Raw genomic sequence first — 24,419 nt, forward strand, 5'->3', positions numbered from 1 at the left:
GTAGCTTTACCAACAAGGGGTTCAAGAGTCTCTCACCTCACTTTCATTTTCCCACAGAAGAATCCTTCACTTAAGATTTCTTCACCGGTACTTTAAGCTTCTCTATCGTTTTTCTCTTTTCTTCAAACCACTCAGTAAAGTTTTCCATTAGATGACTGTAGATATGCACTTAAAAATATTGTTTGTGGATGTATATTGTGTGTTTACTATTATTAGCCTAATCTTTAGTTCATGTTTTGGTGTATGTATGGCATGAATTGGTAAGTTCTCCATAGTAGTGTGTGGGTTTGAGGTTTTGAATGGCTGAATGAAAATAAAAAGAGAGAATGGGTCATACGCTGCATAGTGAACACCCATCTCATTAGTCCAACACAAAAGGAGGAGTGAATGGTGAGGTGAGAGGCCTGATTGATGTGGCCATTGATCTCCATAAATTTCCTTATTTTCATGAGGCCCTTTTATCAGGACAGGGGCACAGAATCTTTAAAAACCAAAACAAAGATGGATCGAATGTTGAGTTGTTTCTCCATCTGTTTGTATCATAAAGAACTGATGTAAATAACAGCCCTTGTGTTTCCTAGGATGTGGCTGATTCTTCCCTGTGGTTGTGCTGTGGCAGCTGCTGTCATCTTTGCTCTGTACCGGTGGGTGATCCCCACAGCTGTGCAGTATCATGGAGGACTGGCACTACTGTGGCATGACGTCATTGTCGAACGGCTTCTGGATGCCGTGACTCGATCCACTCGTCCCCAGGTGTGCCTTTACTGCAGATTTGTTGTTGTGTTTTCCACAGTGCTCCCTATGGCCAGACTTCAAGGCTCCATCCCATTCTGTACGGATCATGCCAAACTTATTATGTATCGTGGTGAACAGACTTCTTCTTTTGGACACTGAATAAAACTTTAGTGTGTCTCTTTTCTGAATGTAATGTAATAAAGTTCTCTCCCTGGGTCACTGTAAACTCAAGCACAGTGCTTTCTCTCACGCATTCCCTGTTCACGCCAGCGGATTCTGAGTGCAGTACACAGAGATGCCATTAGAGGGAACCCTCGCAGCGTGATCACAGCCATCGACAACTACTGCCGACAGAGGGAATGGGCCATGAATGTTGGGGATGAGAAAGGTACACTAAATGGGTTAATTATGCTTTTTCTATGTAGCTTAGTTTGATCCCATTCAAGTGCCACTTGAGTCCTTAAAAATGTCTATTTGTCCCATGTTTATTACAGGGTCCATTCTGGACTCTGTGATCTGTGAGGTGAACCCTAGCACTGTCTTGGAGCTGGGGACCTACTGTGGCTATTCATCAGTGCGCATTGCCTGCCTGCTTCCCCCTGGCGCTTGCCTCTTGACTTTGGAGTTCAACCCAGATTACGCAGCCATCGCTCGCCAAGTCATTGCATGGGCAGGATTGGAGGATAAGGTAAAAGAGATTGGGAGGGATTAACAGAACAGCATATGATCCATGTCAATTGCGTAAGTGCTATGAGCAGGATACAGGACTTTTGTATATAATACTGTAGTCATCTTCACTTTTGGACAGGTCCAGCTGGTAGAGGGGGCTTCTGGGGACTGGATCCCTAAAATGAAAGAGCATTTTGATATAAAGGAGTTCGATTTGGTTTTCCTGGATCATTGGAAAGATCGCTACCTTCCTGATACCAAACTGCTGGAGGTCAGTAGAATAAATGATACTACTCTTCAGTGTTAACTCTTGTTTTACGTGACCCTTGCTTTGATATTGTGGGTTCACTTAAAAAAACAAAAAAACAACTCTGGTTCTCTCTGTGGTTCTGTCTCTTTAGGAGTGTGGTCTCTTGAAGAAAGGCAGTGTGCTGCTGGCAGACAATGTTATCTGCCCAGGAACCCCAGACTATCTGGATTATGTGCGCAACAGCCCTCGTTATGACAGTCACTACTTCAAATCCCACCTGGAGTACACCAAAGCAGAGGACGGCCTGGAGAAATCTGTCTTCTTAGGCTAGCCAAACATGGTGCCGTTTCTTGATAATGTATTTTCTGCCATTTTACATACATTCCCTTTGTTCTCTCTACAGTATATATTTCAGATTGTACCTAATAGAGAGCTAAAATGAAACGTGCCATTGAAAACCTTTGTGTTTGTATCATGACTGCCAGTGGCGATGAAATTCATGTCAGACATGGGTCTTATGCAGCAGGTGGCAGTAGTGTACCTTCAGGATTCAGTGTAAGAACTGAAATGCAGCAAATGTTGATTGTCCTAACTTGATATTAAAACACACTGCCATTAATTGATAACTTTAGAATACTCGTTCATGGGTAAACTGGAGCTACATTGAGAAAATGTTCAGGGTAATTTATCAAATCTTTGCAGATAATGAGTTCCAGTGGATATCATTGATAACAGATCATTAAAGATATACATCTTAGCTGGGTATTAACAGAACTGATCCTGTACATCAATATCTTGCTTGCAGAGCAGATAATAAGACCAACCATTGGTGTGTGATTTGTAATCAATGAGTTGTTTGTTGTCACTGGCAGACCACCATTGGTTGACATATTCTGCACTGTACTGAACAGTGTGTATCAGAATGTATGAATGATATCACTGCACATCTAATCTCCTTTCAAAGTCACTGAATTCCATCATAAAGGGGAGGGCACTACATATACTTATGCTGCATGAAAATATATAGGCTAGTCCACCTAGGGCTTTCTTTACAGTCGCCCACATGATAATCCCAATCTGTGCCCATTAGTGCACTGACGGAGAGAGCGAGAGAGGGTTCTGTTGAGGGAGAGAGAGCAGGGGAGTGTGGGAGGTCAACAGAGTGAGGGAGAGTAGCAGAGAGAGCTTTTAAGGGATTTGGCTGTGATTTGTAGAATCTCACTGGCATGATGTGCTTTTTCCTCTTTTCTGTGATTCTGCCATGATGATAGATACTAAGTTAAAACTCATTTTCCTATGCTTTTGTAATATTTTTAACATGATAGTGGATTTACTATTTGCTCAAAAATAAAAGAGGACAGCACAGTCTACATATCAAATATTGAGTATGGGAATAGGCCTGCTCTGGAGGGCTCAAGTAATGGAAGAAAGGAAGACCAGTCAACATGGAATGATCAGGTAATACCCGTTTTCACACTACCCTGCATAGGATGTTTGTCAACTTTAAGTGTTAACATTGACCTTTTATCTTTTGCTATTTCACTTGGTCAAAGACTGTTTCACTGTTTTGTCTTTGAATTCACAGTATTTACAGAATATTGTTTTTAGACTGCATTTTACATTTTTGTTTTGAATTTAGATTTTCTTTTAAAACAATGCCATTTGATTGGACAACTGATTCAATTTTTGAAATCATGAAAATATTGAGTTAAACTTATCAGTGGGTACAATGCATTGAACATCAAGCCATTCCCAATTCTTCTTGAAATCTTTTCAGTACACCCGTCTCATACCATTGTACAATAGGATTCATATTTATATTATCTTTATATTTGTATTCCTGCCAATATGAGATTCATAACATGAAAGTCAGCAGCATGTTAAATTAAAAAAATGTCAGTGTTAAGATTCATAAAAGCATAAAACATACTAATATTTGTGAATATGCTATATTAGGAATGTGGTCTTGATTTACTGAAGCTAGTTATTTTTCTTTGTTTTATATGATATAAGTGTCGGTCAAAGTAATTCTGTATTATTATTATTATTATTATTATTATTCTTTCTCTGTAGTTGTACATTTCAGTCAATCATACAGTTTGTACTTGCCTGAATTGATGCAAAGGCATATTTCAAAGGATGGATCACGCACTTAACTGTCCAGTCATTACTCATACTTCTCTCTTGTTAGATTACGCTATGGTAAACCATCCCTCTTGAATCAGACTTAACACTTGCTCCAAATGTCTCCTCTCTAATTTATTCTAAGGTATCAAACGTAGAAGGAGAGGCCTAGTGCTTTCACACTGGACACAGGAGGTTCTGGTGGCCGTCACCATGACATCACAGTGCCACATGTCCGAGCTTCACTGCCGACACAGTACGCCATTTGGATTTCATTCAACAACATGGCCCCCACTGCTGTGGATGCTGTTCCTAGGTCTAAGTCCAGGGTTGTGGGCTCAGCAGGGGATCCAGCCCCACTCCATCAAGATCGAGGGGGACATCACCTTGGGTGGACTGTTCCCAGTGCACTCCCGTGGCCCTCCCGGTGTGCCCTGTGGGGAGATCAAAAGGGAGAAAGGGGTCCACCGCATGGAGGCCATGCTGTATGCCCTGGACCAGATCAACAGTGACCCTGACCTGCTGCCTAACATCACGCTAGGGGCCAGGATCCTGGACACCTGCTCCAGAGACACCTATGCCCTGGAGCAGTCACTCACCTTTGTCCAGGCCCTCATCCAGAAGGACAACTCAGACGTGCGCTGCTCCAACGGTGAGCCACCCATCATCGCCAAGCCAGAGAGGGTGGTCGGAGTGATCGGGGCCTCTGGAAGCTCTGTGTCCATCATGGTGGCCAATGTGCTGAGACTCTTTTCGGTGAGAATCCTGTGTTGGCATTATGCAATATTCACTATACCCAGACATTGTAAATAGCAATTTACTGTAAATACTTTCATTTACTTTTCTGTGAATGATTGGTCTTGTCTGGAACAATGGAACAAACTGTTCCTACTGTTCCTAAATATACAGACCCCAACCAACTGACACTCCAGGCAAACTGAAGCAAAACATTGAAGTGATTGAAAGTATTTAAAATCGTATTTTGCCCCAGTTCTGATTCTGTCTCTCTACAATTTCCTGTCAGTCATAACAATCAGAATCAGAATTTGTTTATTGCCAATGCGTTTTTTCAACATACTAGGAATTTGCTTTCGGTCACAGTGCATAACATGGAGACAACATTGGACAGGGTGCAGGGACGAGACAGGACAGTGCAAAGAGCAAGTGAAAAATGGTAGTGCAAAAAAGGATGAGTTATCCAGTATGTGTACTGTATGTGGCGTGATAAGTGAGTGCGGTGCATCCGATACAGTACAGTACACTCAGGTCATGTGCAAGTGTTTGTATGTGCGTGCGGCATGATGTGTGAGTGCGGTGCGTCCTACAGTATACAGTACATTCAGGTCATGTACAAGTGTCTATTAACGGTGTCGGGGGGACACAAGCCTTGTTGAAGAGACTGATGGCTGTGGGGAAGAAGCTGCCTCTGTGGCATGCAGACATTGTTCTGATGGACTGCAGCCTCCTGTCTGAAAGGAGTGGCATGAAGAAATTATGTTTGGGGTGGGAGGGGTCGGCCGCAATCTTCCTGGCCTGCTTCAGGGTCCTGGAGTTGTGCCGGACAAGGAGGGAGGGCAGGTTGCAGCCAATCAATCCTTTCTTGTTGAATTGGATGATGCGCTGCAGTATGGCCCTGTCCTTGGATGTAGCGGCGGAGTACCAGATGATGATGGAGGAGGTGAGGATCTGCTGTGCCTTCTCCACGAAGGAGCTGGTGTTTAGTTCCCATTCGAGGTCCCGGGAGGTACTGTAGTGGTGCCCAAGAAGTGGAAGGAGTCAACAGTGGTCATTCAGTGTGATGAGGGGGAGGGGGCTGGTTTCTTTCTACAGTCTACAATCATCCCCACTGTCTTGAGAGCGTTGAGCTCCAGGTTGTATTGGCTGTACCAGGACAGGAGCTGGTCGATCTCCTTACCGTAGCTTTTATTCTACTCTCAGAATCAGAAACAGACTTTGGTTTATAGTCTTCCACCGAGAGAAACCGAGAGAGGGGTTATTAATTTGACCACTCTACGTTAGTGTGCGCATGTGTTTGTGTGTGCGCTTGTACGTTCGTTCATTCGTCCAGAGCTCGGTGTTCATTTGATGTACCAGAGCCTACCACCTGAGGGCGCTCGCAACAATTCATTACATGCTGCTCATAAATTTTGCTTTGAACATAAAAAACTATGCTTGGTGTCTCAGTAAAAGTAGTATAGTCTATTCTACTCAGGAGCCCGTCTACTTTCTAAATCCACAGAGTTCAGAGCTTTAGGTTTTAATAGCTCTTTTGGGATTTGTTCCTAGACCCTGTAGAATGCATTGAGTAGATCCACTATGGCAGCAGTAACACTATATGGACAGCAGAGGGAGGCAGACCGCCTGAGGGAAAGTAATCTCATCGCCCCCTAGCGATAGTGTTCCTAATGCCGAGAGAATGAATGGGATTTCTCATAGCACATTTTCTGAAAAATTATATCTCGGTCTACATCGAAAAGTTAGTAGAATGCATTAAATATGATATACTTGGAGACAAACTTTATTGATTCTGGTGATCATAGTTAATTTTCAATCACAATTGAATTCTGTATAGTCTATATTTTTTGTAACGAGGTGGTAAAGAACTACATACGGTATGCACAACATCATTTTGTGCGCCTCTGCGAGCTTGCTGACTCTACCAGCTAACATCTAACACAATACAACCAAATTACAAATTACAAATCAGTACACCTACGAAAATGCAGATATGCATTGCATGGCTGGCAGAATACTTCAGCAATAACAAGAAGTGCATCCCACGTGCTGACAATCATTTTAGATCTGGCCATGTAGAAAAATGCCGCTATTCGCAGGGGGAGTTGTTATGTGTCGTCAGGACTAGCATGAAAGACCGGTCATATCATGTTAAGGTGAGTTAGCATCATAAATGAGCCTATTATGGTTAGGGGTTAAGGTTAGGTTTACGGACCAGTAAGAATTGCCAGGCGCACCTGCGGATCAGACCAGCTAAGACCAGTCTGACCAGCTAATACCATCCTAACCAGCTTACGTTAATAGGAGGCTTTGGTTATGACATTTCACAACAGTGCGATGTCCATATGCAATTCAACTCAACTTATTATTCCTATCCATCTTTCCAGCTCTTTGGGATCTCTTGGAATTGAGTAGAATTTGCAACCATTCGTCGCATACCGATGGAAGCAATCTGGCGCAAAGCACAACATTTTTCTCATGAGTGACGTACTTAACCGGCTTTGCAGTCCATTTATGAAACGAATGTAGTAATTTCCAAAATTTGAAAGAAGGCGAAATACTGTTGGAAATTCTCACAGTTAGTAGGTTATTACTGTTAAGACACTCACAAGTTTTTGTTTTGATAACTTCACCGAAATGGCTTCGTAGTAATTATTAGAAAATTCGGTCTATGGGAGTTTACATTGAGGCATGGTTTACACGTAGCCGGGGATCTGGGAAAACGGTGCTATTTATCTGCGTTTGTACCTGTAGTTTACACGTAAACGGAGGTTTTAACCCACTGAAAACAAATGTTTTAAAAACTCCGGCCAAAGTGGAGATTTAGGAAAACTATGTTTTTTCGTTTGCATGTAAACAGAGGAAGACGACAGAAAATGCATTGCGTCAGGTGTGCGACCTTTGTTTACAGTGTTTTTGCTCCTCTGACGTGCTCTAATAATCATGGATGCTAAAGCGATGTTCGTTTTATGTTAGTGCAAAGTCTGTTGGTGTGTTTCCATTTGCAATCTGCATCTTTCTAAAAGCTCTGTGGATGTTTGCTATTTTTATTTTTTAATTATTAATCTCAATAAAATGTTATCTATATCACCTTTACAATTGCTTGAGGTTCTTTTTATATTAAAGGAGTAGTAAAGGGAAAATGCATGTTTAGTCCTGTTTTAAGGTTACTTATGATCATATACAATGGTTCAGTTCAAAACATTGACAAAACTAGCACTTTTGAGAAAGTCTGATAATTGCTCTACCACCGTTTAGGTCATACAATGGATGTGGGTGGGCACCTTGAAAAATCATTCAAAAAACATGTTAAACTCTTGATTTCAAAGACAAGAAGCTCACCGAGGGTGTAATTGGTGTCCGTTGGTGTTCTGACATCAAATTCGCCGCAAAGTATGAATCCTGTAGGGTTTTATTGATCATTTTATGAAATCCATTGACTTGTATTGAAGCGACCATTGTAGATGTGTAGATCAATCCGCAGAGGGGATTCAGGAAGCGGAGCTACTTACGGTAGCTATTGTTATTGTTTATGTTGCTAGGCTACCTAGTTTGCGGAAGTTTACACACGTATGTGCTGCGACTAAATATTTAAAAAAGCCTTTCCAGATTAACTAGAATCTTACTTTATGGTGAATAATATGTCAGAACGCCAACTAACACCTCAGTGAGTTTCTTGTCTTTGAAATTGAGAGTTTAACATGTTTTTTGAATGATTTTTCAAGGTGCCCACCCACATCCATTGTATGACCAAAACGGTGGTAGAGCAATTATCAGACTTTCTCAAAAGTGCTAGTTTGTCAACGTTTTGAGCTGAACCATTGTATATGATCATAAGTCACCTTAAAACAGGGCTAAACATGCATTTTCCCTTTACTACTCCTTTAACTATTTTAATGACTAATATTTTAATTCACTACTTGTGAATTAAATGCTTACGTTTTAGACCAAACAAAAAATATGATGGGCAAATGCTGGCTTCATAAATCTATAAACTAGAAAAGCCCACTTCACTTACACATTCAGCAACTGTACATGCTGACGACACGCATCATGGGTGGAGGACGACAGGTTCACTATGCACTTGTTTGTCAAGTATTTGCACATATGAGGAATTTGACTCGGTGGATGGTGCACAGAGGAGTTGCATATAAAAAAGAAGCAAAAAACAAAAAGTTAAATATAAAAATATATACACAATAGAAGTGAAGTACTAAGGCCAGGCTGTACATGGTTATATCTAAATTATAGATATGGGTGACGCTGGATACACCCTGGAAAATGTACAGATATAGCAATCCAGTATTGCACCTGGAGTAAAGTGAACATTCAGGGCCGGCAGCATTAGTGCACAGTATTTCTCTCTCTCAGTGCTCACCAAAGACTAGTCTTTGAATAGGCTACAGGTTGCTGTAGAGTAGCGACTCAAAATAAGAATCTCAGCCTAAAGTTGTTTTAGTTGCTGACTAATTAGTAAGGAACGTGTAAAGTAATACAAGGGAATACAAGGAAGATAGGAATTGTTCTGAAAAAAATGCAGAGCATTGCACTTACTGACTGTCCTTCTTTCAGAAAATGGCTATGGAATTTGAGTCTCTGAACTGTCACAGAGGGCTTTGGATTGTGGGGATTCTGAACAAGAAGAACCCGATCATCAAATGGAACGTTTCCTGGGTTCCATGGCGCCGCTACATTCTAATTAGCTTGTAGGTTTATGCGCCACACACACTCAGGAGAATAGAGAACCTTTTAGCCTCCTCCATTTGCAAGGAAAATGTGTCACAACCTTGCAATACCACTGAGGCCTGTCCTCATCACCCTCCACAAACTCACTGATAATCCAACCATGGTCCTACAAACTTCCTCCCCGTCTGAGTAATCACCCTTCCTTTCAATTTAGAAAATAAATCGTGTAGGCCTTCAAACATGTACAGACAATAACGGCATGAGCTGTCTACATGTACATCAGCATCCATTCCACATGGCAATTTCTCATCAGACCAGAACACAATCAGTGACATAGGGATATCCAGCATATACATTACTATGCATTAAAATATGAAATCATTCAAATATGAAATAAAGAATAGTGTATGCATTGTAACATCTTTCATTAAGCAGGGAATGGAATGGAAGGGAAGGGAAGGAAGCTGGAATGGTTGAAAGCAGCATTAATGTTATTCTCTTTTGGGGGAAATCACACTGAAAGATTTTTTTTTTTTTTCTGAATGCCTTTTGTTGTTTTCATTGTCCTGCAGCAAATGATATGCCATTGGGAGTGAATCCATCACCAATGGCTCTAAACTACTAATCCATGTCATTTGTTGAGTGTGTTTGTCTAATGTAGGGACCTGTTTAGAGATGATTGACCTTTGATAATTAATTGTACTGCGCATTGTAGTAATAGGACACCGAGTCTGTCCAAATCCCACATTATGTCATATAATCAGTGATTTAGTGACATGACCCACTAGTAATCCAGAAATGTTGCTGTTGGAAACAAATGCTCTCAACTGGGTAAAATCTGCCTTCTTTGGTCTTATGAAGCAATCTCCCATCTTTACATGGCTCTCACTTGTTGGAGCATTCTTTATAGAGGGCTAGGCTATTAGCCGTGAGTCAAGGAGTCAGCATGTGCATGGGGGCAGATGTTAACTACAGAATTATAGATCCCTCCTCCATTAAGCCCCTCTCAGCAGCTCAGGACCCAGGGCTGAAAATAGAGCATCAAGCCAGAGGGATGAATGACAGGGTTCTAGGATATCAGAAACTTGTTACTGGTGTATGGCAGATTTAACTAAATGGTGCTTCTACAGTCCATTATGCTGCTGTGCTGTAAGGATGGTCAGAACCCTGGTGTGATGGTCATTACACAGCATCTCCTGTTTCCAGCTCTATCTCCACTTCTGTTGGCAAAACACTGTTAATCTCTGTAAATGTCGCATAATTGTGTATCATAGAGGTATTTCACTAAATCAAAACCCCAACATTGGAATTCCCTTAATCAATGAGTGCATTTTTGGAGCTCAGGGAAGGAGAAAAACAGGGCAGGGTACAGTAACAAGGACAAGGGACAGTTAAATGCATAACGCACCCACAGAACAGTACTGCCTAATTATTTATTCTTTACATATTTGCTTGCACAAGTGTACTGTCTGTATGAATTAATACTACTAGCACAGAAAAGGAATGTGTCTTGATTCGGCATGATATTCAGAACACACTTGAGTCAGGGGTAGTTATCAGCTTTGTGCTCGTAGAATAGCCTACATTGAAATTATGAAATCATGTAAAACAGGACTTAAACATCCAGAGACATGGTATTGACATGGGAGCAATGTGGTCCTTGATTTATTTATGGAGGAGGATATACGGTTAAGGTTGTTACAATTAATTCAATTTGTAGTTTTCTAAAAAATCACTTATATTTCTCAAAATAATTTCTAAAACTGCTTAAAACCATCAGATGTTGTATGTCAACATTCCATTATGCTATCTGCAGATAGGTTCTGATTCCTGCAGGTTAGGCTAACATAGATACAAGTAGAATTGTGATGTCTTAATCACCATAGACAGATACTGGTTGAATTTCAATTTGAGTATTTTAATAGTCAGCCATGTATGGGAACAAAAGGATAACATTACATTTGATCTGCTCAACAACTTCTGTTTTGTATATATTTGTAGCTTTTTATACTGTTGCAGTAGACCTTCAAAGTAAAGCAGCAAATCTAAGCTGCATGTGGCCATCAGAATTAAATATATTGTATGGCTTACAGCTGAGAAATGTTAACCTTTCTCTGGTCTCTTGATCTCTGTCTCTCTCCCTCTGTGCTTAACATAATTTGACTAAAACCCTTATAATCCTTAGATAATCTGTGAAATGGTTCTCTCCCTCCTCTCTCCTTCTCCCTTCACAACCCCTTGTGTCTACCTTTCTCTCCACCTCCCTCTAAAGAACCTCTCATTAAGCCATGTGCAGGCATTAGCAGGGTCAGAGTCGAGCCCACTGACATCAACTGTCATTAAAGAAGTAGTACACCAGTAAATTAATCTTCTCATCCATTTTTTTTTTCCAAACAAATGCTTTTACAGCAGTGGCTTGTACCATCTGTATTTCTCTATGATGTTTGCTGCATTGCCAACTCAAACCAGTTGTTAAAACTGCTGCATTGTAGGAATTTTGCTCTTTAGTAGTGGATTATTAATGCGTTGGCCCGGCAAGTGAAATCAATGTTTGACCTGTTGTCAGAAGGTATTATGTGGCATAGTTACTCTACCAATGTCACATTTTTCTGTCCAGATGATTTGATGAATGAATGAGGTCTCATGCAGACATGTGACTTGTTCTTGGCTTTCATTTGATTTGTCACTATCTGCTTTTTTTCAGATCCCCCAGATCAGTTACGCCTCCACGGCGCCGGAGCTGAGTGACAACAGCCGTTATGAGTTCTTCTCTCGCGTGGTCCCTCCTGACTCCTACCAGGCACAGGCCATGGTGGACATCGTCAAGGCCATGGGCTGGAACTACGTCTCCACGCTGGCCTCTGAGGGAAACTATGGAGAAAGTGGAGTCGACGCCTTCCTCCAGATATCTCGAGAGGCAGGTTTGTACCTGAGTTAGTTGTTGTGAGTTCCATTTCTTTAATATGTCCTTTAATCTGATGGGCAGCCTGGATGAGAACAACATGTTCTAAAACACAGGCAGTCTGGCGAGTGCAGGTCATGTCACTGAGAAAGATGGTGTCTAAAAATAGATTTAGCTAGACCAGGCATCATTACTGTAATCTCCTGTTTGCCTTCATTTTCAGGTATTATTACGTAAGCTATAACAGCCATGCTTAATAGTCTACAGAGGTTTGTCATGGAGGAAATATAAAGTAGGAGCTGCCTTAATGGTGTGCATGATGGTGTCTCTGTCATACAGGGGGGCTTTGTATCGCCCAATCCATTAAGATCCCCCGAGAGCCCAAACCAGGAGAGTTTGATAAAATCATCAAGAGACTGATGGAGACGTCCAATGCTCGTGGGGTGATTATCTTTGCCAATGAGGACGACATCAAGTGAGTGTTAGCCTGAGACTGTTTCTACCAGTGAAAATAACTCATGACAGCTACAGCATGACAGCTACAGCAAAAATGTGTGGAAGAACCAATGTGTGTCTCTTCTTACAGACGAGTCTTGGAGGCAGCAAAGAAGGCCAACCTGACAGGTCACTTCCTGTTTGTGGGCTCTGACAGCTGGGGGGCGAAGAGCTCCCCCATCCTGGACCAGGAGGACGTGGCTGAGGGGGCCGTCACCATCCTTCCCAAAAGAGCCTCCATCGATGGTACAGTGCCAATTAATCTGAACTATTTATCACACACCATTATGTACAACAGTCTGGGATTGATTCTTATCTATGTGAACTGCAAATTATTGTGTACTATTTATCACACACCTGAAAGAAGAGACCAAGATGTGACCACCTCTTATTACTGATTTAGTCAGCTATGCCACTGAAAAGCTAGCAATTCAATAGTGCGGCTTAGCGGTATTTATACTGAGGACTAAGTTAAACCAATTCAACCCGGTTACACTAACTGATGTTCTTGTGATTACTCGGTATCATCTTATTTGGTGGGTAAGACAACATGTATAACATGTTTATATGCTCTACACTGCTCAGGGTTCGACCAGTACTTCACTTCAAGATCTCTTGAAAACAACAGAAGGAACATCTGGTTTGCTGAATTTTGGGAGGATGACTTCAAGTGTAAACTAACTCAACCGGGTATCAAGTATGACATTGGGAGAAGAAAATGTACAGGTAAGGACAGGGAGACATTTCGAATAGATATTTAACAGTAGTAGATCCTCTAACAAGCTGCATGTTCATGTGTTTGTCATCTTATTCTACCATTGTTCACACTCTATTGCTTCTTCAGGTGAGGAGAGAATCAGTCGAGATTCTCAGTACGAGCAGGAGGGAAAGGTGCAGTTTGTGATTGATGCAGTGTACGCCATGGCCCACGCCTTACATAGCATGCATATAGACTTGTGCCCCGGCTACATGGGGGTCTGTGAGAAGATGGACCCGGTAGAGGGAAGAATGTTGCTGCAGTACATTCGCTCAGTCAACTTTAACGGTGAGTTGTAAGATAAGACATGTAAAATAGGGAGAATGGCCCTTTACTTTGGGATTTTACATGTGTACAAACATTTGATCTTGAAATGAAATAATTCATACTAAAAAAATCCTATAGGAAAGCCAAAACAATGGCTAACCAGTTTGGTTTCAGATAGCCCCATCATTGTTCATGGTTTTAACAGGAGTAATATGGAAGGATGGTCTGTTTGAAGGCAGCACTCTGCATTAGCCATGAGATCTCTGCTAATGTACTGAGCTACAGTACACTCTCCCTCCCCAGGGCTGCCTCTCTCCATACAGAAGACACACTCCTCTTTTCATCCTCGTCTTGAGTTTGAGTTCAAGAAGCTTTCTATGAAAAAGCATAGCTATTTACTTACCCCTCTCAGTGGGTGTCTCTGGCCTGTATGGGACCTCTCTCTGATTGAAATGCCTGAAGGGACCTTGAAGGAACAAGCAATCATGTTAGAGCAACAGACCAGAGAGCATAGAATGACGGTATTCCTGCACGAAGAGGAAACCTTAGTAAGAAGCATTCTGTTCCCAGCCTTGACATGGTTGCATAAGACCAAAGAGAGGAAACTCATGGCAGATTTGATTTGGCGTTTTCCTCTAGTAAGATAGAGGTACATGCCTTGATTTTACTGATAATAATACATTCACCACACATCCTTACCACCATATCCCATCTACCAGTCCATTTCTATCTTTGGTAAAAGTCATTGCTGGTGTGTGTTAGTACTGCACTAAAAGTCCTGCTAAACCCTTGCTCCTCTGTCAAACAGGAAGTGCAGGGACTGGGGTCATGTTCAATGAGAATGGGGATGCTCCTGGACGTTATGATATCTTCCAATACCAACTCTCCAACACCACTAACCCTGGCTACAGGGAGATTGGCCAATGGACCAATCACCTCCGACTCAATGTAAATATGTGTATTTGGCTATATTACATGCACGGTATTGTGCTGTGAGTTCAGAATTCTTAATGCATTGAAGACTTTGCTTCGGTTAATGACTTTTCAGCTTAACTGAATGTGTTTGTGCGTGTGTGTGCGTGCGTGTATGTGCGTGTGTGCATGTGTGTGTGTGTGTGTGCGTGCGTGTGTGTGTGCGTGTGTGCATGTGTGTGCGTGTGTATGTGTGTGTGTGTGTGTTTGTGTGTGTGTGTGTGTGCGTGTACCCCAGGCTGAGGAGATGCAGTGGTCTGGGGGGGAGCGTCAGATCCCTGACTCGGTGTGCAGCTTTCCCTGCGAGTCTGGAGAGAGGAAGAAGATGGTGAAAGGAGTTCCGTGCTGCTGGCACTGTGAGCTGTGTGACGGCTACCAGTACCAACTGGATGAGCTGAACTGTGACACCTGCCCCTTCGACATGAGGCCTCTGAAGAACCGCACGGGTTGCCGTAACACTCCCATCATCAAGCTGGAGTGGAGCTCGCCCTGGGCCATCATCCCCGTATTCCTGGCCATCTTGGGCATCCTGGCCACCTCCGGATGCATCATCACCTTCATCCGCTTCAACGACACGCCCATCGTGCGCGCCTCCGGCAGGGAGCTCAGCTACGTCCTCCTCACCGGCATCTTCCTCATCTACCTCATCACCTTCCTGATGATCGCTGAGCCCGGCGTGGCGGTGTGTGCGTTCCGCAGGCTGCTGCTGGGACTGGGCATGTGCATCAGTTACTCGGCTATGCTTACCAAGACCAATCGTATCTACCGCATCTTTGAGCAGGGCAAGAAGTCCGTCACGCCCCCTAAGTTCATAAGCCCCACCTCTCAGTTGATCATCACCTTTATACTCATCTCAGTGCAGGTGTGTACTGTATGGTATGGTTTGGTCACACACTTTCTCTCCTCGAAGAGATCATGTGTCTGATTGTTATGCTCAGTCACCAATAACATCATGCTTGAAAGCAGTTAGTGGTTGTTTGTTTGCTTTATCAACAGCCTGTCTTGTTACGAATCAATACTTGGCTAACTGTCTGTGTCCCCGCAGGTACTTGGAGTGTTCATCTGGTTCATTGTGGTGCCCCCTCACACCATTATAGACTATGAGGAGCAGAGACCCCCCAATCCAGAGTTTGCACGAGGGGTCTTGAAGTGTGACATGTCCGACCTGTCCCTGATCTGCTGCCTGCTCTACAGTATCGTGCTGATGGTGACCTGCACTGTCTATGCCATCAAGAGTAGAGGGGTACCAGAGACCTTCAATGAGGCCAAGCCGATTGGATTCACTATGTACACCACCTGTATCATCTGGCTGGCCTTCGTGCCCATCTTCTTTGGCACAGCACAATCCACTGAGAAGGTTTGGAAGCCAATGTGTTACTGATGTTTTGTGTTTGTAAATGGATTTTTGCACTTTAGTATCAGAGATGGTGAATTTTCTAGTGAAAGAAAATGCTGAACAACTCAAATAAGGCAATAACATACAGAGCAGGGTTGGGGTTTAACTTAATTTATATTCAGTCAATTCAGGAGTTAAATGTAGAATTGCAAAAAAAAAAACACAAAACATTAAATGTAAAACATATTTTATGCTACTGTAGTCTTATGCAAAATCTGTTTAGATTACTTGTCTATTTAATCAATAAATTATGTCCATTTAAATTCAGAATTTAAACCGAATTGATCCCAACCCTAATACACAGTCCACAGAGGGATCTTTCAGATTGCAATGTTTTTGCTGAAGAGCTGATGTTGAAACTGATTTGTTATCTGTCACATCACATTTTGTGTATGAAGTACTCACACCACCTCAAGTATCCTCCTCCCTGAGTGCTGAGGTCAGGCGTGGGGGTTATTTCTGTGCTCACAAAGCAGTGGAACAATGGAAAGGATTTAAAACTGGAAGTGTATCCTGTCTCAAAGAGCTATATTAGAAAGCAGTCAGGCTGAAATTATCCAACCCCCAAGTGCTTTTAAATTCTTTTGACCTCTCCAAAGGGTAATGAAATGAATCAAAGAGGAAAAAGAGGTCAGATGAGCTAAGGGACAACATAGCTCTCTGTCAGACCAACTCATATTCTATTCAATTAAAGGCAGGCTAGATTTAAATATAGCATCTTTAACTTTGATTTGTCAGATCACATTCATGTTGAATAATTTAAACAGTCAATTGAGTCTACGATAAGATAAATGATAAACTTTCATATATAAATATCTACAAACAAGATGCTGACTTATTTATTCAGTTGTGCATAATTGCATGTGTATATTAACTAGGAGTGTAACATTATATCGTGACACAATATATCGCGATACAGAAACGTCACAATACGTATCGTCAAGGTGAAAACAATATTGTGATATGTTTATTGTATATCAGTGAACGCTGGCTACACAACGCTGGTAACAAACACGTCTTTTGTGAAGGCCTATCCATGATATTACAACAGTTAAGCTCTAAATTCACAAAGTGTAGTGGAGTAGATATGTGGAGAAATGCACTATTGGTGTGAACAGCAGTGCTACTGCAACGCTTCACATCTTCCCTTAGTGTATCGTATTGTTATCGTCAACCCAATATCGTGTATCGTATCGTATCGTGAAATTAGTGTATCGTTACACCCCTAATATTTACTAGCTGATAATAAGAATAGCGTGTATAAAAGGTGCTGGAGATCACCTTTCTACAGGCTGAGAGAGCTTTGTGGACTTCCTGGATGATATGACATACAGTATACCTCCTAGCTCCTACTCTTTGTGTTCATTATTTGGCACAGATGACTGATGTGATTACTGATGCACAGCAAGTATATAGGTTCTGGTGAGCATGGATAGTTTAATGTGGACCATTGTGAAGCTGCTCTCTGGTTATCCATGTGTGACCAGAACCCCTTCAGACGTGGATGGGCCATTGACAACCATGACAAAGACCAAAAAGGAGAAGACGATATGAATAGACAACAATGAGCAACACAGCCAACATCTGCATTTTTAATTTGCATTTCATGGTTTATTTATTTACAACATATACAGTATGTACTGCATATAACCCTATGAATAATAATTGCATTGGACTTAGACCACAAGTCTGTTCCAATTCTTGTTGTTAGACTGACAGCAGAAAAACATCCTGGAAATGACATCCATAAATAAACACTCGATAAACACCAGGCCATAAATCATTTATCCTGAGCAACAAACACATCCACTGCACATTCAGACCAAGGGAAGTCTATGTCTATACTTGAGAGAGTTATCCTATATTTTCCAATATGCTGGATCTTGCACTAAAGTACTGCAGTGGAAGAGTATTACATGACAGCACCTTCATCCATTTTTAATTGAATTGACAATGATTTGATATTATTCTCAGTTTGGATTGTATAACGTTATACTGTATATGAAAGTCCTAGGTAGATTTTGAAGGCTTGTTGATCTCTGCGCTGCAGATGTTCATCCAGACCACCACCCTGACGGTGTCTATGAGCCTCAGTGCCACCGTGTCCCTGGGCATGCTCTACGTCCCCAAGGTTTACGTCATCATCTTCCACCCTGAGCAGAATGTGCAGAAACGCAAGCGCAGCTTCAAGTCCATAGCGCAGGCTGCCACAGTGTCCACTCAGCTGTCCCAGAAGTCCAAAGACAAGCAGAATGGAGAGTCCAAGATAGAGCCTGACAGATCACAGTGAGTAACGCAGGGCAGGGGGTCACGCTCACCAGAATGTGAGATTGTTGGGATGTGTTTTCTAAATGATTGATTGATGATGAATATTATAGTGTTACTGATTCTCTCTCTCTTTCTCTCTGTCTGTCTGTCTGTCTGTCTGTCTGTCTGTCTGTCTGTCTGTCTGTCTGTCTGTCTGTCTGTCTGTCTCTCTCTCTCTTTAATCTCAGATAACCTTGTGGGCAACCAGTGATGAACAAACCCACACTTGCTATGTTAATATTCATTCTAGGGTAACATTTCTCCCACATGGAGAATACCAGCTTTTATTCAGTGTTCATTATGCCTGCTGTCAAATAACGTAAGGATAAGGAAGCAAACCACGGCACAATTGAGGTGACCTGACTAAATATACTTTTGTGAACCTCACCTACACAAGGAACTGAAAGGTTGCATCATCCTGAACAGATTGCAAGGACATTTCAAACAGATTTGCTTGGATTGTAACAATCACCTTATACAATGTATCTATGAGTGACATTTGAATAGGTAATAGTCTCCTCAGGACAATTAATCTAAAGATATATAGTTGATGATATGACCTATGACCTTTTCCCAAATGGAAGATGTGTGGGATCCCCTTGGGGTACAATGAAGAGTTGTCTTGTCTACTTGATCCAACAGCACTGCATGGGTTGTGTGTTTGTTTGTAATATAATATGAATGTTTCTTCAGTACTGTTTGTATGGGAGGTTGCATCATTGTTATTTTCTACTGATTACACAGGAAGGAACTAGCTTTTATACATGTATTGTATATGCTTCACTTTGTGCTCCTGTGATAATTACTGCAGAATTCATGGGGGATGTACTATTATATTACAGTATGATCCAGCTGTAGGCAAGCTGATTACTAGCAGCATAATTTAACCACCAAACATTATCACCACCCTCCATGGTACAATTTACTATACACATTCAAATGGATTTGACTTTGCAATTAACTTGGTGATTGCTTTAACAGTAGCCTACTGACAAGACTCTAAACAGGATACAAGCGGTCATGAGCAGGATATTTTCCCTATGCGCTAGAGAATTTCTAGAAATACAAAGTACTAATGACAACAATGTGTGGCATTTCCCCATATTGTTTTGTATTAATGTCTTTACAGTGCTGGTTAGGGACTGGATGACAACATAACATTAGTTTCACTGAAAAGACTATAACGTCAAAGTTTAATGTTCTTCAATGTGGTGCCATATGATCATTTTGTATGGAAATGTCCTCTCATATCCCTCTTGATTCAAAGATATTCTGTTACCTCTTAAGAAAGACCCAGTTCAGTTTATTCAGTTCTAGATCACAAGTAGGCATGTGTGTGAGAGGGATAGGGATGCATTTTAACTGTGGAGGCAGCCATGAAATGTAACTCAGGTTTTCAGAAAAACGGTGTGTATGAAACAATAAAATATATTTTGTTGTTGCAATGATGGTACAGCTACACTGTATACAGTACTACCCAGAAGATACAGCTGGAGCTGCAATTTCCTCTCATGTGAAACATCAAATGCCAACATTGCCCCCTGCAGGAGAAAAACAAGACTAAGTCAAAACCAAGTATATGGCTGTGCATGCAAATCTGCATAACTTTTTCCAGCAGACCAATGGTGTAACTTCATCACCAAGTCAGAGACATTCACATTTTTTTTCTTAAACCTTTATTTAACCAGGTAAAAAGCTAATTTAGATTTAAATCTCTTGAGGGCTGGCCCCGTTTTTGCAGTCCAGACAGAAACTAGTGGAATGAGATGTCATGTGCATAAGAAAATATGTTCATAATAGAGCAATGGGCTATGGAAGTAATTGTGACTGAAATGCATGCTCAACAAACCCACAATTTGAAAAAAAATAATTTATTATCTGTTGAAAATAATCACAAGTAAAAGTATCTATCTACAGATACAATATCACAAAAGGAAGAAGCAGGTGTTCAGTTCATGATGACCCTACTCTAGATTCACAACACAATTATAAACATGCTGGACACCAGCGAGTAAGATCCCACTCTCAAAGCATGGAACCTGCCCTTTATAGTGTAGTACAAACAAGTAAACAAATGTAAGGGACTACAAAAATGGACTGGTCCTGTGTGTCAGGTTTGAAGTTCCCACAGTATCCAGTCTCCTGACTTGACAACAGTAGAGGGATAGGTCAGAGTTCACTCCAGGAAGCCGCTGAGTGTAAGGTTGCCGTGAATCTTGGGAGGAGGAGGTCGAGACACCTTCTTCCTTTTGCCATTCATCACAAGTGGCCGAATCACTGACAGGGGTGACTGATGGAGAGCAAGACATTAAGGCATAATGATAACCCATGCTGTACAAATTACAATGATAACATTGTTAACCTTTCCCACGGTACCCTAATACAGTAACTATATTTGTCACTAACTAGATGTATACAAACTCCCTTCATCACTATTTCAATGCATTTACAATGAATGGGTGGAAGGATACAGGTTGGATGAATTTGGTCCGTCCTCCCAGTCCATCATAGCCACTTCTCACCTGGAACAGAAACGTGTCACTGGTTAGGACATAGAACAGAAATAGAAAGAACTAGGTCTCATTCTAGAATTCTGTCCCCTCAATATGTGACTGTCTGTAATGTTGAAAATGAGGGTGCGGCCATAGCACAAGAGGAGAAGAGTGGGAGTGTTTGAGGATTAGAACAGTACTGAAAAAGGAAAGAGAAAGGGTTGTGTAACACGTACAACTCCTGGTTTACTCCTCTGGGGATCCAGCATGCTGCCGAATGTCTTCTTCCTGAAGAGAAGGGAGTTCCGGAAGAAGGGATCCATGTCTTCCTCTTTAACCTGAGTGGAATGTTTAAATGCGTTTACATTCAGTATGTCAGCTGCTCTTTGTTCATTTACATAACTCACTTAGCCAGCTGTCACATTCACAGCATTATCAACGCCACCAAATTGGTTGGAATGTCTTTACTACCTTGCTTCCAGAAGAGGTGTTTTCGCCATGTTTGGAAAATGATGACCTGTAAAACCACACAAATGATATTGTATTGCGTTGATGTCACATACATCCAACCTATGTGACCACCAAGTATGAGCAGCCCCGTCTTGTCAACAACTCATAGGAAGGGAGACTCACACCGCAGGGTCCAGGCGCATCTTCTTGGATGGTACTGGTACCGGCCTCTTCACCACAGGGTCAGGGGTGGTGATGTCAAAGGTCATGTCGAAGTCAATCTCCTCACAGTTGGTAGGCTGGTGGAGACGAGGTTGCTTTAGCTCCTCCGGGACAGGGCTAACAGACAAGGAGTCAAGACATCAAACAGTGACTTCCACAACAACATCTAGACAGTGTGTGTGTGTGTGTACTCAAGAATAGCAGGAGGCGTGAGGAGGACAATCTAGTGATGCAACACACCTCTCAAAGACAAGCCGGCTCAGTGCTTCATTTGTGCGTGTAGGTGTGCTCAGGGTCTTTTGAAGGATCTCCACTTTCTTCTTCAGACTCTGTCCAAAGAAGAACACAATCATCACATAACACAATCACAGAAATATGGCAATCCAAAAGTTTTGATATCAAAATAGAATGCAACTGTACAGTGGAATTGCATGCAACTGTCCAATGGAATGCCTTACAGAGATCTCTTTGTCGGCATGTGTCAGGTCATTCTGAACAGTCTTCATGCAATCCTTGGTACGGTTCATCTCTATAGTAGCTTTCTGTAACTGCAGAGACATGAAAAACGATTAGTCTAAAACTGATCAGGGACATGTGTTGCATTCTTATTGATAGTAAATGCATAGGTCACTGCAGGTTATTCACAGTAATCAATGTTATGCGGGTTATGTTCACTGCGTGTATAGTTTAATTTTACCTTGTTGTTTGTGGCAAACACCTCTTTTTTGAGTTTTTCACACATTTCATTTGAAGATCTGAGGCTCCCTTTCAGATTGTCATACTCCCTGAAAATGAGAAATGGAGAGATGTGTTGTAGATCATTGGAAATATCTGTAAAATCTGTATCTGTAAAAGGGTCCAGTTTGTTGGGGGAGAGAGATGGAGGTCCTTACTTCTTCAGAGAGATGCAGTAGATGGAGAGCTGCTGCACGGCAGCCTGGCCCACACCCATGTCTGTGATCATGGACTCCACCTCAGCTCTCTGGCCCTGCAAAACCACATCAAGACTGGAGAGAGGACAAACAAACAACCTTAGCGGATCAACAGAAATGCTTCTTCATATATGTGAGTATTATGCCTGTGTCTCAGTAGTCAAAGTGTGTGTGTATGTGTGTGTGTGTTGTACCTCTCATAAGTTTTCATTTTGGTCCTGAGTTGGCGAACTTCCTCCTTGGCAGCCTGGGTTTCATTATGCTGGGTTTCTAAATACTTCATTTGTTTCTGTAAAACACAAAACATTGACCACAGGTAATAAGATCATTGTTTATGGTTAGCCAAATGACTAAGATAGTACATTGAGAATACTGTACGTGTGGCATTGCCATTTTACCCTGAGAGCAGAGCATATCATCTCTTTCTCTCCAATCTCCTTCTGCACGCTATCCAGGTCTTTCTTCTGCTTGTCCACTGTCTCCTTCAAGCTGTTTATCACCTTCTGTCTGTCTTTCCAGTCTCGCTCTGGGAATGAAAAACGTTCACAACACAGGCTACAAGACCTATTATTCAACCTAAAATATCAACACAATAGCACATCAAGCATGGCCACATTGAGTTTCAGTTCACCATTTACTTACTGTACCTTTAGCACTTGAAAGGGCTTTAATTCTGTCCAGCTCATTCTGAGGAAAAATAAATCATCAAATGAAACATATGACAAAAACACTTTTATATTCTTGACATAGCCTACATGTAAGTGCAGTATGTTAAGTCTATAGCTGATATACATCCTATATACACTGTGTATTGTCTATGTGAGGTATCAAGTAAGCATTTCATTGTGCATGATACCCACATATTGTACATATAGATCCTTACATCTTTGACAGGATGTGATAAGGCCGCATAATATGGTAAACATGAACAGCAATTTTGAGATGTACCTGCAACCTCTCTGGATCTATGGATGATCCATCTTCCTCTTCTCCACCAATATCAAAGAACAGCTTATTAATAATGTGTCGGGTGCTGACCTAAAGGGGGGTGGGGGGTCGCAACACACGTTAATATAGCTAAATCGCAGTTCTCCGAGATGTTTTAGCATGGTAAGGATAGAATGAAAAGCCAGGTAAATAGTGCCAGGTCCAAGACACACCCACACGCAAATTCCTCTTTCCTGGAGAGTTTCTAAATCTATGGGGTGTGGATTGGTGCATATGCATGGTATACAGCACAACAACACATCGCTACCCGTTAGTTAGGCCTACCTGTTTTCTACATTGTGGACAGGTCTTGTTAGGAGCTGTCTGAAACCACTGAAGAAGACTGAAATGGAGAGATTAAGTAATTACATTGACATCATGAGTCGCACTAATCAAAGCATGTTTTAAGACATAACACATACGGTGATGATTTCTGTACCGACTGTCAACTGGCTGGCAACTCACCATTCATAGTGGAAGGTGTGCCCACAATGGATGGCAGCAACATCTCTTGAGTGATCAAAGAAATCTGAGCAGATGGTGCAATATGCTCGAATAGGCATTCCTTTTAAAGAACACTGCGTGAAAACAAAACAGGGAGTTTAACGTTATATCTAGGTGCATGCTGTCGCTAGTTCGTTACTTCACGGCAGGTTATCTAACGTTAGCCAGTCTAGCATAGATAGCTACTAGCACCCAAAACAGATAGCTAAACAAATACTTACGATGAAGGTGAACACGAGGTCGTAAAATTCGTTTTAGATTATGCGTTTTCGAGCTAACGCCAACAATCTATATTCTCAGACAACATTCGGAATCATATGGCAACATTCAGTTTGCTAGTAGAACTAACGTTAGCTAACTAGCTCTGCCGAAGAGTCGTGCGCCGCGCTTAGTTTAAACCATGGATGTGATGTAAACCCATAGGGTGCGTTCAAGAACGTAAATCCGTACGAGTTTGAACCAGGTTTGAAAACAGAGGACGTTGCATCCGGGGTGTACGCGCCAGGCCAGATTCGATGACTCTGGCCTTTAAAGATT

The 24,419-nt window shown here is 41.8% G+C and overlaps 3 protein-coding genes across 3 annotated transcripts; 2 read left to right on the forward strand and 1 right to left on the reverse strand.

The window, feature by feature from the left end:
• Window positions 1-582: 582 nt before the first annotated feature.
• On the forward strand, window positions 583-1,985 carry comtb (catechol-O-methyltransferase b; the record flags this gene model as incomplete). Its single annotated transcript, XM_084440990.1, has 5 exons — window positions 583-753; window positions 1,006-1,123; window positions 1,230-1,423; window positions 1,544-1,675; window positions 1,806-1,985. 5 exons carry the CDS (start codon window positions 583-585, stop codon window positions 1,983-1,985), a joined length of 795 nt encoding a protein of 264 aa, XP_084297116.1.
• Window positions 1,986-3,991: 2,006 nt separating this feature from the next.
• Window positions 3,992-18,278, forward strand: grm6b (glutamate receptor, metabotropic 6b; the record flags this gene model as incomplete). Its single annotated transcript, XM_084440991.1, has 10 exons — window positions 3,992-4,534; window positions 11,904-12,120; window positions 12,441-12,576; window positions 12,688-12,842; window positions 13,182-13,322; window positions 13,441-13,641; window positions 14,429-14,568; window positions 14,831-15,454; window positions 15,638-15,949; window positions 18,039-18,278. 10 exons carry the CDS (start codon window positions 3,992-3,994, stop codon window positions 18,276-18,278), a joined length of 2,709 nt encoding a protein of 902 aa, XP_084297117.1.
• Window positions 18,279-20,457: 2,179 nt separating this feature from the next.
• traip (TRAF-interacting protein) lies at window positions 20,458-24,243 on the reverse strand. Its single transcript, XM_084440577.1, has 16 exons — window positions 24,104-24,243; window positions 23,844-23,956; window positions 23,664-23,721; window positions 23,340-23,429; window positions 23,039-23,078; window positions 22,790-22,917; window positions 22,586-22,680; window positions 22,353-22,466; window positions 22,157-22,244; window positions 21,918-22,007; window positions 21,700-21,788; window positions 21,421-21,576; window positions 21,259-21,304; window positions 21,024-21,125; window positions 20,767-20,817; window positions 20,458-20,585 (listed from the first exon to the last, which is right to left on the reverse strand). The coding sequence occupies exons 2-16, from the start codon at window positions 23,939-23,941 to the stop codon at window positions 20,472-20,474; spliced, it is 1,359 nt and encodes a 452-aa protein (XP_084296703.1). The 5' UTR covers window positions 23,942-23,956; window positions 24,104-24,243; the 3' UTR covers window positions 20,458-20,471.
• Window positions 24,244-24,419: the final 176 nt, after the last annotated feature.

The sequence above is a fragment of the Borostomias antarcticus genome (genome assembly GCF_949987555.1).
Source record: "Borostomias antarcticus genome assembly, chromosome: 7".
NCBI lineage: Eukaryota > Metazoa > Chordata > Actinopteri > Stomiiformes > Stomiidae > Borostomias > Borostomias antarcticus.